Source organism: Chelonus insularis, unplaced genomic scaffold (genome assembly GCF_013357705.1).
Source record: "Chelonus insularis isolate UGA/USDA-ARS -01 unplaced genomic scaffold, ASM1335770v1 contig_8_pilon, whole genome shotgun sequence".
In the NCBI taxonomy this organism is placed as follows: domain Eukaryota; kingdom Metazoa; phylum Arthropoda; class Insecta; order Hymenoptera; family Braconidae; genus Chelonus; species Chelonus insularis.
Genome location: NW_023276778.1, coordinates 542233 through 558179, shown reverse-complemented (window position 1 = coordinate 558179; position 15947 = coordinate 542233). Strand labels below are relative to the sequence as shown.

General features: G+C 34.6%; 1 protein-coding gene across 11 annotated transcripts in view; it reads left to right on the top strand.

Moving 5' to 3' along the window:
* Positions 1 to 15947, top strand: part of Rim (Rab3 interacting molecule) — a 244107-nt gene that overhangs the window by 38705 nt on the left and 189455 nt on the right. For 10 of the 11 annotated variants that reach the window (XM_035091932.1, XM_035091933.1, XM_035091934.1 and 7 more), the window contains 2 exons: positions 8390 to 8632; positions 9920 to 10181. In XM_035091932.1, coding sequence (XP_034947823.1) covers positions 8390 to 8632; positions 9920 to 10181 — 505 coding nt within the window. The remainder of the gene's footprint in view (positions 1 to 8389; positions 8633 to 9919; positions 10182 to 15947) is intronic. The other variant, XM_035091936.1, reaches the window with a different exon arrangement.

The window sequence follows — 15947 nt, the reverse complement described above, 5'->3', positions numbered from 1 at the left end:
CTTGACAGCATTGGAAGTACGATCAACAACATTGCGAGAGGATGATAGACAAGTGAATGGCTGATTAGCAGCAGAAGCATAATTCGTAGCACTCGCAGATGGCTTCTGAATAATTAGGCGAGCTTCCAGGCCATCGCCAGGCTACAGGTCGATACTGAGGATAGCAATGACTTCACAAATACAAGGCGGTGGCTTAGTGAAGTCAGAGGAAAAAGTGAGACACAGGCCACTTATAACAAACACGTAAACAGCTTGCTCGGATTGAAGAATGCGCTAAAGACAAGTAGTCTGCGACTCGTTAGCAACAGCAACGCGTGTTACTACAGCGTAGTTTGATAACAATGCAGCATTTGATCTTAGTGAGGTAGACTTGAATAAATTCTTGACGTACTCCTCGAGCTTAGTTAACTTTTTCATAAAGAGGCAGTTATCAGCCTCGAGCTTGATATTAGCAGCCTTAAGATCAGCTACGTCCCTCCTTGTAGCTTCAACTTTGGCAGATAATGTAGGGAGCACCGCAACATCAGCACGGATAACGTTAATACTTTTCATAAAAGTTTCAAGGGTAGCAGAAGTGGCAGTTGAAGCAGATGCAGGAGCAAGAATAGAACCAGTCATAGTCGAAACGGTTGCAATAGTGAAAATAGAAGTAGAAGTTCGAGATGAAGTAGCAGTGGAGGTTGTAGATATGCTCAAAGAGGCACTGGAGACAGTAAAAGACTGCGTGGTCGAGACGGGACAATAAGTTGCAGGAATAGCCCGGGTATTGCGTGTAGTCTTACGTTTAGGTCACACAGACTGTTTATCCCTTGCCTCATCAGCACTGAATGGCTGTTTAGATGTGTTAGTAGATGTAAGCGAAGTAGCTGAGGAGTCCGAATCACAAGACTGATGTTCAGCTTGTTTGTCAGAAGGAATAGCACAATTAATATCATAATTTCAAGTTAGGGTGATAACAAAGTTAAAAAGCAGTCTTTTATGCCGACAATGGTGGTAATTGAATGGGAAAAAAATACAAAAAATTAGAGCAGTTAAAACACATCAAATAATACTTACCAAGATAGATAGATAGTCGAATTTATTGTTTAGACAATTAAACAAAAAGTTACATGTTACACAGTAAAATAGTTATAGATACAGACTATAAACGACTATATAATGAAACAGCTAAGTGACGTCACAGATTTTTTCTCGTAAAATAAGTATATTAAAAGATTTCATACAGAGCCACATTTCAGTGTGTGCAATGTAGAGGTAGACCATGGTCATTTAGGAACCGCTAAAGATTGTTGATCAGGTTGCGTTTCTCGTGGTTTTCTAGCCATTGACTAAACAAGGCATAAAGAGTAGGTTAGAGGGTGAAGCTATATAAGTTAGTCACTGCTTAGATGATGAGTAGATCGTTACCAGCAGAGCAATGTCATCATGGCTATTTATGACTTGTGTGATATCCTCACTCTTGAACTCGGAGCAGACAGTTGAGTTTTTGGCCCAGACATAGTTAAAGCCAATCGGCTTAAGAGTAGCCTTCACTTTCCCAAGTAATTAAAATGTCCTGAAGGGTAGTAGCTCATTAAATGAGACCTCGATGTCTCGAGAAGAGATCGGCGTGGCATCCGGTGGTAGTTTTGCGAGGGTAAGCACAGATGAGGACAACTTGCTGAGCTTGCGTTTGGCAACAATAGCTGATTGCACAATGTGAGCATCAGCACATTTCACAGCAATGGAGACAGTAATCTTAGGTTTGGATGACTTTTTGATAGCACTAGTCAAAGTAGAAGTAAAAGCTGAAGAGGGCACTACAGAGACAACAGTAGAACCGAAAGGAGTAGATCCAGAAAGCAATCGGCGCATAAACCTGGATTCTACGATCTCACCAAGAGAAACAGATAGTTTAGGGGCATCAAACACTGCCATAACCAAAGATTGAGGGTTGGTAAGTGAATTACTTTCTGGAAAACCTAATATCATCAGCTCTGTTTTCATAGCCTGTTGCTTGATAAGGTGCTAAAAAGAAGTATTTGTCTGGGTAGCTGGAGCTAAGGTTGAGGCAGAAGACAATGAAGAAGGAGTTAAATTAGAGGTAGCAGACACTCCACGCTTCTCAAGCTCTTCAACACGTAGAGTTAGTCGCTCTGATGCAGACCTTAGTTCAGCATTTTCGCGCTTAATATCCTCTACATCTTTGCAGCTAGCCTTTACTTTGGCCATAAAATCCGGCAGCTTGCCAATAACTGCACCATGGTCAGTCTGCGTTGCCCCCAACTTGAAGATGGACGTGTTCAATCCATTTATAGCTTTCACAATACTCTGTAGAGTGATTTTAGCAGGTCTTTCTGGTAGTGGCAACTCCGATAAAAGCACTCTTTCGAAGCTTAGCTGACTCGCTCTCTTAGCTGAGCTCTGAATGAAGCCGTGAAGGAAAAGACCAGATTTTCGAATTAGTCGAAGTTGTCGATAGAGCCGAGCACTACTTTGGCTTCGGGGCCTGACGTGAAGGTAACAGTTTCGGTGAGTGTCCACTACAGATAACGGCGCTGCAGAAGAGTGTAATAAGTAGAAAGATGTAAGAGACAACCGATAACCTCAAAGATGACTAAATTGAAAGGTCTCAGACACGAATCGCAAAAATATGCAGTCGCCAAGCAATCCCGTGCAGAAATTATTGTGCGGTGTTTCAAACCGCAGGAAAAAGCATCCGTAATCTGCAACCAAAAAGTCCAAAGGCAAAAGAAACAGAAAAAAAGCATGAAAGAAACAGAGCGAAAAAGAAACATGTAAGTGTACTCACAGAGATAGAAAGAGAGGGTAAAATGTGCACTAGGAGCTGAGTATCGACTTCGACTCTAAATATCTTTTCCGTTTTTTCACTTTGTGTGTCCCGTATAAGAAAAACGTTCTGATGTTTCAAATTTCGATGCCGCTACTGAAACAGAATCATACAAATTTAGAACTCTTCCGTCAAATTTTGATGTGAAAAAAAATAGAAATTTCTAAGAACATTCCCAATGGTTTCAAGATTGGCAGATTCTGAAAATAAATTTTATTGCATAAAATAATTTTAAATTGGGTTTAAATGATTTTTTAATAAACATAAAACGATTGTGTTTTAATTCTCTCTGAGTTGAAACTCAATGTTCTTATAAATATGCAGTTCCAGCCAGAAGGACTGTTTCTCCTTTAATCTCAACCAACCAGTAATAAAGAAAACAATACACATGTGGTAGAAGATTAAGCTTTTTAAACTACTATTGAGAAAAAGACGAATCATTTGAACCGAAGAAAATTAAAAGTAAAAGAGTAATCTTCCTAGAGAAATAAGTGTACTGCAACGTGAATATACTTTTTATCAACATTGGTTAACATTGAACCAAAGGAAATAGTGATGTGTGGACAAAAGAACAGTTTTGTCTTACTTATGAATCTACATAAACTTTTGAAGTTAGCTTACAATCGAAATATATCGAAAAAATGAGAGACTCTTTCCTTATCGGTTATTTCATTTATGCAGAAAATATAAAAAATTAGTAATTGGCATTGTGCATCCACGGCGTGCACTTAATATTATAATCAAAATGTCATTAATAATAACTCTATCCATCGTTAAAATTGATTAAAATAGGAAGAATAAAAAAAAGAACTTTTTTCAAAGTTCCAATTTATGATCATTACATTTATAGTAAATTAATATTTATTCTTGTAAACATTAACCCTTAGCGCAGATGGTAGTTTTGAAGTTGTTCCTTAAAGGGACACTAGGAACTTTGTTCCCACTTTACCTTAAACGCATACAACTTCGTTCGTAATAATCGTGTATTTTTTATTTCTTTTCCACATTAAAATTCAGACGATTCTGAAGAATATACTTTTTTTTGTGATATTGATTGATTAAATACAGCTTTTATGATTACAAACTAGAAAAATGACTTTTCTGACGTTTTTTTCTTATCGAATTCTAACTTAGCGTAGAATGAAGATAAATGTAAAAAATAGGTCTGAGCACACTTTGTCTGTGCTAACATGACGAACTTGCCATTAGTAATTAATTAATAATCCCATTAGTTGTTCATAAGAAATTCAAATAGTTATAAACAATGTGCAATTGCTAACATCATTCTGTTGAAAGTATCCACATTCATATGATATACATATTACTCAATCGATAAATACAATTTTTAATTGTTTATAACAAATTCATATATAATAATGTCTAGTCGATATTGACTTCATTTTCGAATAAAATTGGTATTCTTCCGCTTAAAAGTATTTTACAAAGTTGATTTTTTCCTTTATTTATGATTAGTTTTTTTGTTTTAAAAAAAAACGCCTCGACCGAATTCGTTCAAATTTCTTCCAGATCTTCTTTATAATAATATCTTTTGAATAAATTTTGGTTGAAGTCGATATCTTTATCCGTTCTTGATATATCGAAAACGAAAAAAATGCTGACGTCTGTACATACATACATACATATATACATACGTACGTACACACACAGGATCTATCTTTTTCTAATAGGGATGTTAGAACAAGGAAACGCTGCCATAGATGTTATTTGAAACGCAGATGGCACTATGACTAAATTTCAATCATCGAAAAAAAAAACGAAGAAGCAAGAATTAATCATGCGATCTTCGAATGGGTCCCATCGTATATAAATATTAATGAAAACGAACGCGTGGTCATAGCAGAGCCATTACTAATGGCACTAATGGTACTGAAGAACCTACCCCAGTACAAATGTTCAATAATGATGCTGATAAGTTTTAGTGTATAAAGTGGAATTGTATTCGAAAAAATACCAAATCAGGACTACCCACAATCAAAGACAACAGATGGTAAAGAACTGTCTAACAGACAACAGAAGAACACAATACATAATTACAAGACTCAAAATTGGTCATACTTATCAAGATTAAGAGTAACACAAAATTTCGTATTCCGTTTCTTCCTACGATTTTGTTTTCTCCTTTTACTCGAAAATTATGCAAGATACAAGCGAATTACTTTTGCATTCGCTATATAAATCATCAATAAGCTTCCATTTGCTGCATAAATGATGTTTTTTTTATTAATTCAGCCAAAAGATATTCGCCTTCGAAGATTAAAAGTTGGAAGTTTTCTGAAATATCTTTAGCTTTTTTTGTTCCATGGATGAAAGTTAGGCGTTAAAAAATTTCCAAGTTATCAGTTACTGATTGCAATTTGTAATTTATGTTTATTCTAAATCTGACCTTCAATGTCCATAAAACTGTTGAAATTCATTAAAACAATCATCATTAGGTATGCTCAAGAGATTTGAGTGCGTAAATAATTATCTTTACATCATTCAAGAACGCATGTGGTGAAGCTGCATAATCCATTTTTATGTCAGCCAGATGGCACGACTATTGATTATTGGTTGTTATGTTGATGATGTCATAAAAAATACTAAATTAAAAAAAAAAAAACCAAGATAATAATTCATTTTACGTATTGTTGATTCGTAGACTTAAATAATTGGCGTCTAATGATTTTAAAACTTTTTGTAGCTCTATCACTATCATTATTTATTTTTGACGCACGTTTCTGTATAGCTGAAGAGAAGAACGCTGTTTTGGATGAAATTTTACGATTTTTTGTACATACTTTAATTACTTGTATATTCACGCTCGAGCAAGAATAACTTGTTACCAACTTTACAATCTGTTCATGAGAAAACTTAATAACAATCAAACACTCTGATCACCAACTTGATAAAAAAAAAAGTATCATTATTTCATAAATAAACTCTCATTTTACTCCATTTTTGCGCAAAAAATTTTTTTTTTTCCAATGTTGTATATTATAAATGAAGCAATTGGGGATACTTCATAGTATACTTACTCGAAAGCCAACAATTGCTTTTTGAGCGAATTTCTGATTTCAGCCCATGACTATGTTAGAAAAAAAAAAAATTTTAATTTTAAGAACAATAACCTACAAAAAATTTTATGATTTGTACAGAGATACAGTAGTGACTCGTTGTAATGTGATGGCGAGATAGCGGCGATTTATGCTTGGCGCACAAAACAATACCATACCTTTTGATTCAAACAATCAACATTAAGTACACTGAGAAGAATTTTTTTTTCATTCTGCTAAGCAGCCCAGTATATTTCACGGGGACACTGCAGTACTTCAAGACCATATGCGTGCGCGTTGTAAAATTTAATAAGCAACTCAGTAAAAATTTTCGGGTAACGAGAGCAAAGAGTTGCTTTTTAAGACTTGAGTGAAATTAACCTCAATCGAAGTTAGAAATCTGTTTCGGATCTCTAAGTCCTAAATTCATGTGCAAGGATTTTTGAATAGATAAGAATACTCTGCAGACTCGCTTAAATTTGTTTTGGAACAGCAACTCTTTACTCAGAAAAGAGTTTGGTTTTATGAGCCATATGTATTGAATTGGCACTTGTCTTTTATGACTTATAAATGACTAACAAACTGCAGTGAATAGTATTAAGCATACTCGTAATCCATTAAATTCGTATATCTTAGTTCAAACAAGTAATTTATGCAGATTTTTATTATTTAGAGCAGACCTTTCTACCTTTCTGATCATTAAAAAAAATCATATTATATCCTCAAACATTATATTTTCAATAAAATCTTACATTTTATCTTTTTTTGAATTCAGCTTAAGCTTGAAATTTTAGATTGAAGACGATGGAAGGCATCGATGAATACAGGTGCATGTTTTCCGTGTAGATCAACGAGTAATGCTAACGTATCGATTCTAAAACGTAATAGAAAAACTCTTTGACCTGGATTTTCTTCTCCCTCATGAAAGTTAGAAAGTCTAGTAGTAGTAGCTGATGGCTTTTAGAGTCTTCGGCCAGCGAACTATCGTTGCAAAAGAAAAGAAAAATTCAAGGTTACAAAATCTCTGAATTTTTCGATTGGTTGGGCCTTCGTGTTTACATAGATATTTTTGTCCCTTAAGATATGTCGTGTTACGCAGGGGCAGATTATAGTTTGTCGTGCCCCATTTCGTACTGCTTCATATAGTAGTCTAAATATGGGTACTCCGAACACGCCGAGCGCGAGATGCGTTAGCGACCGCCGACCAAAGCGGATAAAGTTGGTACTACGTGAGGCCAAATTACAAGCCTTGTGCCTAGGGCTGCAAAGTCAAAATATGATATGTAGGACTAGATACTGGCCAATTGAGGTCGGACTCATAGTTGCATGTCGTAAGGCCTCAAGCTAATTACGTGTATCTCCGTGCCTGTTTCAAAGCGCAGGTATACGCGTTCCGGGAAACGCCATCGCGAAGAGAGTAGAGTTATAATTTCCCAGAGGTATGTCCTAGTAGGCGAGGAACTCGATACCCGTCCTTCGGACGGGGAAAGCGAGGATTTTTTTTTTGATTAGTTGTGAAAAGTTCTTCTTATTGAACATAAATTTTTAGACATATAATAAAAAAATATTTCAACTTAAACTTAAACTTCGAAAAAATAATTTTTTGAATCACTCCGGAATATCTGATTTAATTACTAGTCAGGTGGTCCTGATTAAAATAACCTATATCGAGCAGATTAGGGTATTTTACAGGATTCATACGAGGATCTTGATTTTTCATTAATAATTCGTAGATATACATTACAGGAAACTCTTTTGTTTACTCTCACTGACACATGTATTATTTAAAATCAACTTAATGTAAGTCAAATAAATTACACCTCATTAATTTTCATTTAAATCAGGTCCGGAATGGGATAGATTAGAGGTCCCCAAAAAGAACTACGATCAGGTCATAAAACATGACCGGATTAGGATTCTGTAACAGGGTATTTTTTTAAAAGCCTGATAAGAACACTATATAAATACTATATTACAACATTTCATACTAGGCCCTGATCCGGTCCGGATCACGTTAACGCATGCCCTTTTTTATTTCTACTCCGGGAAAAATAAAATGGAAATATTCAGTAATAACATAATAATTTAATTAATACGATTAGCTTTATATTTAAAAAATTCTCATTTTGAACGAAAAATTTCTATTTAGTAATGTATCTGTAAAATCGATAATAGTTTTGGTGAGAATGGTCATAAAATAAATTATTGATACAAAAGACTCTTGTTTACTTATTGTTTTAATTAGAATTTTTTCCGTCTATCAATTATCTAGCTCACGATATAAAATTTTAATTTCAATAAAAGTTTTTGGTTTATATCCATTCCATCTTTATCTTCAAAACCGAAAAATTATTTTCCATTATTTTCTTATAAGTAACGATTAAAAGTCTCTGGATTAGCAACCAATCGATACAGATCTTTGATAAAATATATTTTCACAGTGAATTCATACTTTAGAAAAACGTTTAGTGAAAGCATAAACATATTAACGTTACAAAAATTACAGGAGATGAAGTAATCAAGTGGAATAGTCATTGTCTACAAGATAAAAGTGCTGAAGAAGTAGCAAATATTATAGCACAGTCGAGAGATGATACTCAGGTGGAATTAATAGTTGCTAGAAATCATTTAGATTCAGAAGATAGTCTGATTACAACAGCATCTACTTTACCTATACGAACATCTACGCATGCCCAGTGGAGGCAAATGAATGAACATCTTTCCAAAGGTCAAAAACCACAATATAAAGGTAAGTATTTCATTCAGCTTGTCACACTTAAGTCATGAAATTCTCACCGATACAGTCAATTTTAACTAGTATCTTACATTAGTAAAGAAACTTTATCTTTTTCTTGTAAATAAAATCATTGAATTTCCAAAAAAATTTTTGGAAGAATTTCCATGCTTGTCACTATAAAGCAAGTGCAAGTAAAAAGTAATGAAAATTTTCTACAAATCAGGAAAAATTTCATTGACGCATAGTAATTTTTACTTGGTCGATAACTTTCACACAGATTACCATGAAACGTGGAAATTGTTTCTAACATTTTAGCTCCGTGTAGTTAGGCTTGAAATTTTTAGTCCATATAGTTGAATGTTTACAATCTGTTATCAACGATAAGCAATATTTACAACTGTTATGTTATGAAACTTTTTAATTGATTAATTATTCTAATCACTTTTAGATCAAAATAGGTTTAAGATTTCTTTGAGGTAAATATATACTCTTTGAATGGAGATTGCAGTACAGATGTACATTTGTTGCATCAGTATTTTTGACCTTATTTTATGGGAGCAACAACTTCAGAAAAAAGACACTATTCGACAAATTGGAAAATACTGTGATCTATTAATTTTTTTTCTCTTCACTGTGTTATTATTTTTCTATTTATTATATCATAAGTCTTCTATATGTCCGGTACCTTCTATTCATAGTTCGGTCAGTTCGTATTAAAATTCTCTAGGCTCTGTTGATACGCAATTGGAATATATATTAAATTTCTATTTTTTCCAAATAATTGTAGAAAACATAATTGTTTTTAAATTTTTCGTCTTCCAATACGAAAATAAATGTACATTATAATAATCTGTATATTTATTTAACATTTCTCAAATAACTTATGGATTAGTAGGTAGTTTTGGAAATCGTGTATTGATCCATGTTAAAATATATCATTTTCATATTGTCGATTATATAGCATCGGTAAAAATATGACCGTTTAACATGATTTTAGTCCATAATAAAATGTTTTATTTGCAAAGCAAATCGTTTAACGCTATAACTGTCAATACCATACAAAGTTTAGTTGATATCAAAAGAAAAAATAAAAAACATCACTGATCATAAATATTTTAAAACATTTGTATTTGTTAATACTTTTCTTGACTATGTATTATAAACGTTTAATGAATTTTAAAGTAGTTCACTCGTTCGGAAGTTTGAAATATATTTCTGAACGAATGTTTCCGTAATAATTACTGTTTATGACGATAGTAAAAAGTTATCAATAGGTCAAATAATATTTACAATTTTTAGAGTTATATGATGTTCGAAGAGGAAAACCATCGGTATTAGTGACTTCACCAGGATCACCGGATTTACACGCTCAAGGACGTGGAGGAAATTCACATCTCACGAGCAATCTAAATGTTGGTGGGAAGTTACAAGTGAAACTTGGCTACATTTTAGCCAGTAAACGTCTGAGTATAACTATCTTCTGCGCCACTGATCTTATTCCAAGAACTAATGGTCAACCAAGGAATCCTTACGCAAAAATGTATCTTCTCCCTGATAGAAGGTGAGTTATTCATTTAACGTTGTAAAACAACTTTCACTTGTTTTTTCTCCTTTTGGAATTTATAGTAGAAAATTGAAAATAAAAACTGTCGTGTTAGATCGACTATTGTTTCTTATTCTCAGCGTGGAATATCGAAACACTATAAATTCAAAGCGTGTTACAGTAAGCATATATACATATGTTCAATTTTACACTTTGTAAACGTAATATAGATTTTAACACATCTAGAAGTATGTTCTGAACTGTGAACTGATTGCAAGGTTCTGTCGTTTGTACATAAAAATTAGGTTATTTTCTACATTAATTGCAAGATATCCTCCATACTGCTTCAGAGCTGCAGATGTAACGTCCAGATTGATATGTTTACGCTAATGTGAGCAACAAAAATTTTCAAAAGGAGAGCATTATAGGGAACGATTCATTGGTTATCAATATCACGGTTTCGGATGGTGGTACTATACTTACGCTGTTCTGGCGATTGTCGACGATATGTGGGTTATCCTTCATCGCTACTAGATGCTTGAATTCAGGATGACTTCGGAAATTTTTTGCTGCATTTGGAATCTCGCATACATGAAGAATTAGGGTTTGAAGTCCCGCAAGGGGCGTGTACCATGTGTTTCTTCGTCGTGCTTATGATTGGTAGAATAAGTGGCAGCGTTGCCAAGTTTTACGATGTGAATTCTAGTCACGTCCAGATTGCATCATTATTCAGTTAAAAAATATTTGATACAAAATAATGGAATGGTAAATAAATTCTTTTTTCTTACAATTAAGTAAAAGATTTTTTAATCTATCAAAATTATTTTTGTAAAATAATCTTTAATTATTATTAGCAAAAATACTATGAAAAGCATTTCCAGTACTCATTTCCTATCTCTACAGTGTTTAATTTCTATTTTTTAACTGTCAATATTTCGAAAACTAAGTGATTGATAATTCAAATAAATTCGTTCAGTTAACATAAACTATTGCAACTGTAAAAAAAATTTGTAGTGAAAAATCTTTAATTTTTTATGCACGAACCTCTTTAATATTTAAAACACAGTTCAAAAGTTGCTGAAAATGAGGGGTCTGCAGATTTCCGGGTTCTAGTGATCCTATCTGAATAAAATTTTAGAAGAGAGCAGAATGTATGGTTCGTAGACGACGTACATCAAAACAATATTTTTTCATGAAATTTACAACAAAAATGATAAATGAATATAAAAAACTGAAATCAATTGTTTAAAAGCCTATAACAGATCAAAATCAAGTTAATTAATTTCATATCAGACATCTGTGACTGCAAATACACTAATTTGGATCGTAGTTATTTATTGCTTCCCAAAAAGAATTCTATGATTTCTTTACAGCGACTTTTTTTTGTTTACCTATAAACTGTCACTTATAATTAACAATATTTTTTATCATTGAGAATAAGAAAAGTGTCAAATAGATACACAGTCCGAATACTTCTTTTTTACTTTAGTATTGAATTTGACAAATTATTTGTGATTTCATTGATATTTAATAATAACAAATAAAGTGCGTATATTAATAAATGTTTGTATTGTTTAAGTTTTTTGTGTTGTTCAAATGAAAGTTAACATTTGTTAGTTTTAATATTATGAAACGTTCACGTAAAAAACATTATGGCAAGAGCCATTAAATGTGAAGTAGCGTATAAGCACTAAGTCAAAAACAAACATTCAAAAAAACGTGAGTACGAATATTTTAATAATAATTTTCAAAAAATCTCAACAGCCCTAAAATCATTAAACGCCAATTATTTAAATCTACGTATCGACAATATTTAAAATAAATTATTTTCTTCGGGTCTTTTTTTTCAAACAAAATTCAGTAGATTTAATGACACAATAAACAAAACCAAAAACTTGGCGTAACTGTTAAGATTTTATAGAAGCATAAAATCTTGAAATTATTTAAGCCAATCAATAAATAACAGTCACGCCAAGTTTTTGGTTGTTACGTTTGTTGTGTCATTAAACGTACTAAATTTTCTAGTATACTTACTCGAAAGCCAACAATTGCTTTCTGAGCGAATTTCTAATTTCAGCCCATGACTATGTTAGAAAAAGAAAAAATTTTAATTTTAAGAACAATAACCTATAAAAAATTTTATGATTTGTACAGAGATACAGTAGTGACTCGTCGTAATGTAAGGGCAAGATAGCAGCGATTTATGCTTGGCGCACGAGACACTAGCATATCTATGGATATCACAGCAGCGATTGACTGTAGAATTGAGCAAGATACTGGCAAAACTGAAAGCATAAAAAGTAATCGTCAAGATTGTGTGAATGTGCTGCATTATGTTTTTGAGAATCATGGAAACTGTACTAGTCATTTTCGCAAAAAAAAGTTAATAATGTTCCAGATATGATATAATATGAGTTGTGCTGCAGGTTGAGTAGGTCGACTTTTTCTTCAAAAAGTCACTTCTAGTTATTTGTTTTTTCTTCTTGGGGAACATCGTCAATGTATCTTCCAGATTAATCTCTTGAATGAGTTGTCTGTCATTAATTTCGTCAAGAGTTATTGTCTGGAGAGAGTCGGCTGATGAGTTGTACGTTGAGATGACAGAGTCTTTCTCTTTTTTTTTTGGCTGTAGGAGATCAACCGAGACCTAATGACTCTTCTTCCAGGACCCTCAACCCTCCTGAGGCCGAAACCTCATGTGCTAAGGTCATCCCTTCCGTCGAGTCACCAAAGAAGCATGCTTTACTTCTGTTAGCACCTGTAGAATTGCATGATTCATCACCCTTTATCGTTGATTTGCCTAGATGTCATGTGATCACACCACCACTTGAAGAGTTGACTGAAACTTGATGAGAATTAACTGCAATGAGTTGACTATGATAATGAGTTACCTGGTTGACTTGATGGTTGTGATCTAGAGTTGGATGCAGAAATGGCACTTCACCACCTCACCTCACTGCTGAGTTGTCTGCGATTTACGAAGACCATAATGATGTTACTTAATAATTGTAACTGAGTTGTCCAGGTACTAATTGAAACGTCTGTCTGAAAAAGGTAATGAAATAATATCACAATTAGCTCGTAGTAACAGGCACACAGATACAGTAGAGTTGTTCGGTGGTACACTGTATGTGTGACTGTCCGTGAGGCACTGTGGCGTCAACGCCAGCATAGTTTAGTTTCCACAGACACTAAACTGATCTTCCTGGACCACTAGAACTGATTTGACTGCTAATGATAGTTGACGTTTGTGTGGACTATTGGTCTTGAGATGTCTGAGATAATTATTCACAACAAAATTGAGTCTTTTTGCACAAAACTGAATAATTGTTGGTGAGAACGACTGTCGATTTGTCTGCGTGAGTTTCCCGAAACTAACCAACGCCACACGTGTCTGAACGCGTGCTCGATGGCGTCATTGATGCCGTAGAGTTGTCTGCTTTGCAATAGTCCAACTGACGTTCATCTAGCTGATCTTTGTAGAGTCGATGCTGCGGTACGGGGGTGGTGAATCATCGTGTGATGCTTCTGATTGCATATACTATACGTACGATCTGAGTTACACTTTTTTATGGAATGGTGACCGAAACAATTGAAACAGAGCCGAGAAGTCAGCACGAGTTTGTATCTCATGGACTCTGTCAATTTTTTGAATGAAGAGCAGTCTGAAAGGTAGTGATCAGAACTCGTACATTGATCACAAGGATAATCAGCTTTCTTCTGGTTGTGTTAAGATTGTCGATGACATGCTCGAGATGTCTGTTGCTTCTGTTGAGTTGGCTGATGAGTTGACTTCGTTGTTGAGCATGATGATGCTTGAGTTGGCAGCTGGTTGATCTGATCTGCTAATGAATCTGCAGCTTCAATTGCTCGTGCTTGAGAAGTAATGAACAAAAGAAGTTGGTTAAGAGTTGGCTGTCTGGTTGAGTCGAGTCTCTGACGGTTCCAGGTTTCTCTGAACTTGGAGTTTGAACGGTTGAGTAGTCTGAAGATTAATGGGTAGTCCCAGTATTGACTACGCACAAAATGTTTCCCAAAATTTCCCAAGTGAAGCAATTGTGTTATCGAGAAGGCCCATAGACGTCTTGGTTTTATCCATAGCAAGAATTTTATCTCTTAATTTTATGAGCTGATAACCTGCGTTGTGTTATGCTAAATCGTGATTCAGGAGATGGTGATCTTGACCCATGTTGTGATGAATTGTCTGGTGAATGAGTTGACGAACCTGATGACATAGTTGAGTCTTGCTGATGTGAGTTGTCTTGTGAGAATATGTTCTCACACGGTGAGTTGGTTCGTACACTGAAGTTCTTGTCATTTGACATGCTGAAGCACTGGTTAACAAGGTCACAATCACTGAATCAATCACTTAGATCATTAGAGATCACTAGAGTTGTCAAAAGTGAATTCAATGTTTTCTAAATCGTGATTATCGGCACTGGGGATAACACAACACTGAGTAGTCTGACTAATTCTGCATAACCATTACACTGATGCATGGAGAGTTATCTCTAAGACACAAAAATTACATGAAATTGATTACACAACTCAACATTAGAGAGATGACTGAAATTATGACTAATCACAATACTTTGCCACGAAAACTGAGATTAACTGATCAATTGATTACTTCAATGATCACTGAGTATATCTTAATCTGCACGGTGTACTTTTTATAACCAGAAACTTGATTTAATTCACTCCAATTATTATAAGGAGCCAACACGCTCACTGGTGATATTAAATCAATCACAAACTCGATTGACCCACTTAATAGTACACAAGAAAATAATCAGCTGTTTACTCATGCAAGGTCACTCAGAGAATTCGTAGAATACTGAAAAGTGCGCGCGAGCACGCTTCAAGACACTAAGAGTCGATCAGGCTAAGGATCTCTAAAGCACTACAACAATTCTGAGTGTCACTGGGCACAAGAATGCGTAAACAAGTATTGTTTGCAACGTTATTTACACCAAAAATCAATTGAGTTGTCTGAAAATATCTAAACACTGACTAAAATTGAATAAAATAACTGAAATTGAACTTAACGTGAATTGTCCGCGAAATATGTTGAGTTGACCGAACATTACAAAAAAAAGATACACCATTCAACCGACTGCTCCAGAGTTGTTCGGAGTATGCATCCAAGCCGGACCCCATCCGGCTCGAAGGACCAAATGTTCTGACTTTGAGTCGGCTGAGTGAGAAGTCGGGACTTTGTGGACTGTATTTTTTAGGATGTTTGGATGCTAGAACAGTCGGGACTTTTGAACGGTGTAAATGAGTTGGCTGACACTATTTAACAGTATCAGTTAACGATTTATTAAACACTAAAATCACAGTAACAGAAAAATAACAATAAAAGAGTCTTTGAATTGTCTGTACAGTCTTGAGTTCACGGAAATTTCACACAGAGTTCACAAATGAGTTGACTGATGAGTAGAGGATCACAGGAAAGTTATAAGTTTTCCTGTACTGGTCTCTGCACCAGGAGTAGCCTGATTTTTTTAAGTAGTCTGAGTTTCATTGTGTTGGCGTCAGCCACACAGACACAAGCGAGTTGTTCGTGTATGGATCTTGTGTTTGTGTCTGTCCACGAGGCCGTGAGGCGTCGAAGCCGACATCATTCGCGCCTTTTGTAAGAAGGTGCTGATGCGGACCAACATGAGCTTCCTGAGGATGTCTTCTAAGAGGTAGACTGCCTGATGAGTTCATAATCATCACTATAGATGATTAACTGGTGAGTTAGTCCAGGTCTGAGGAGTTGTCTGGGTTTTCACTAGA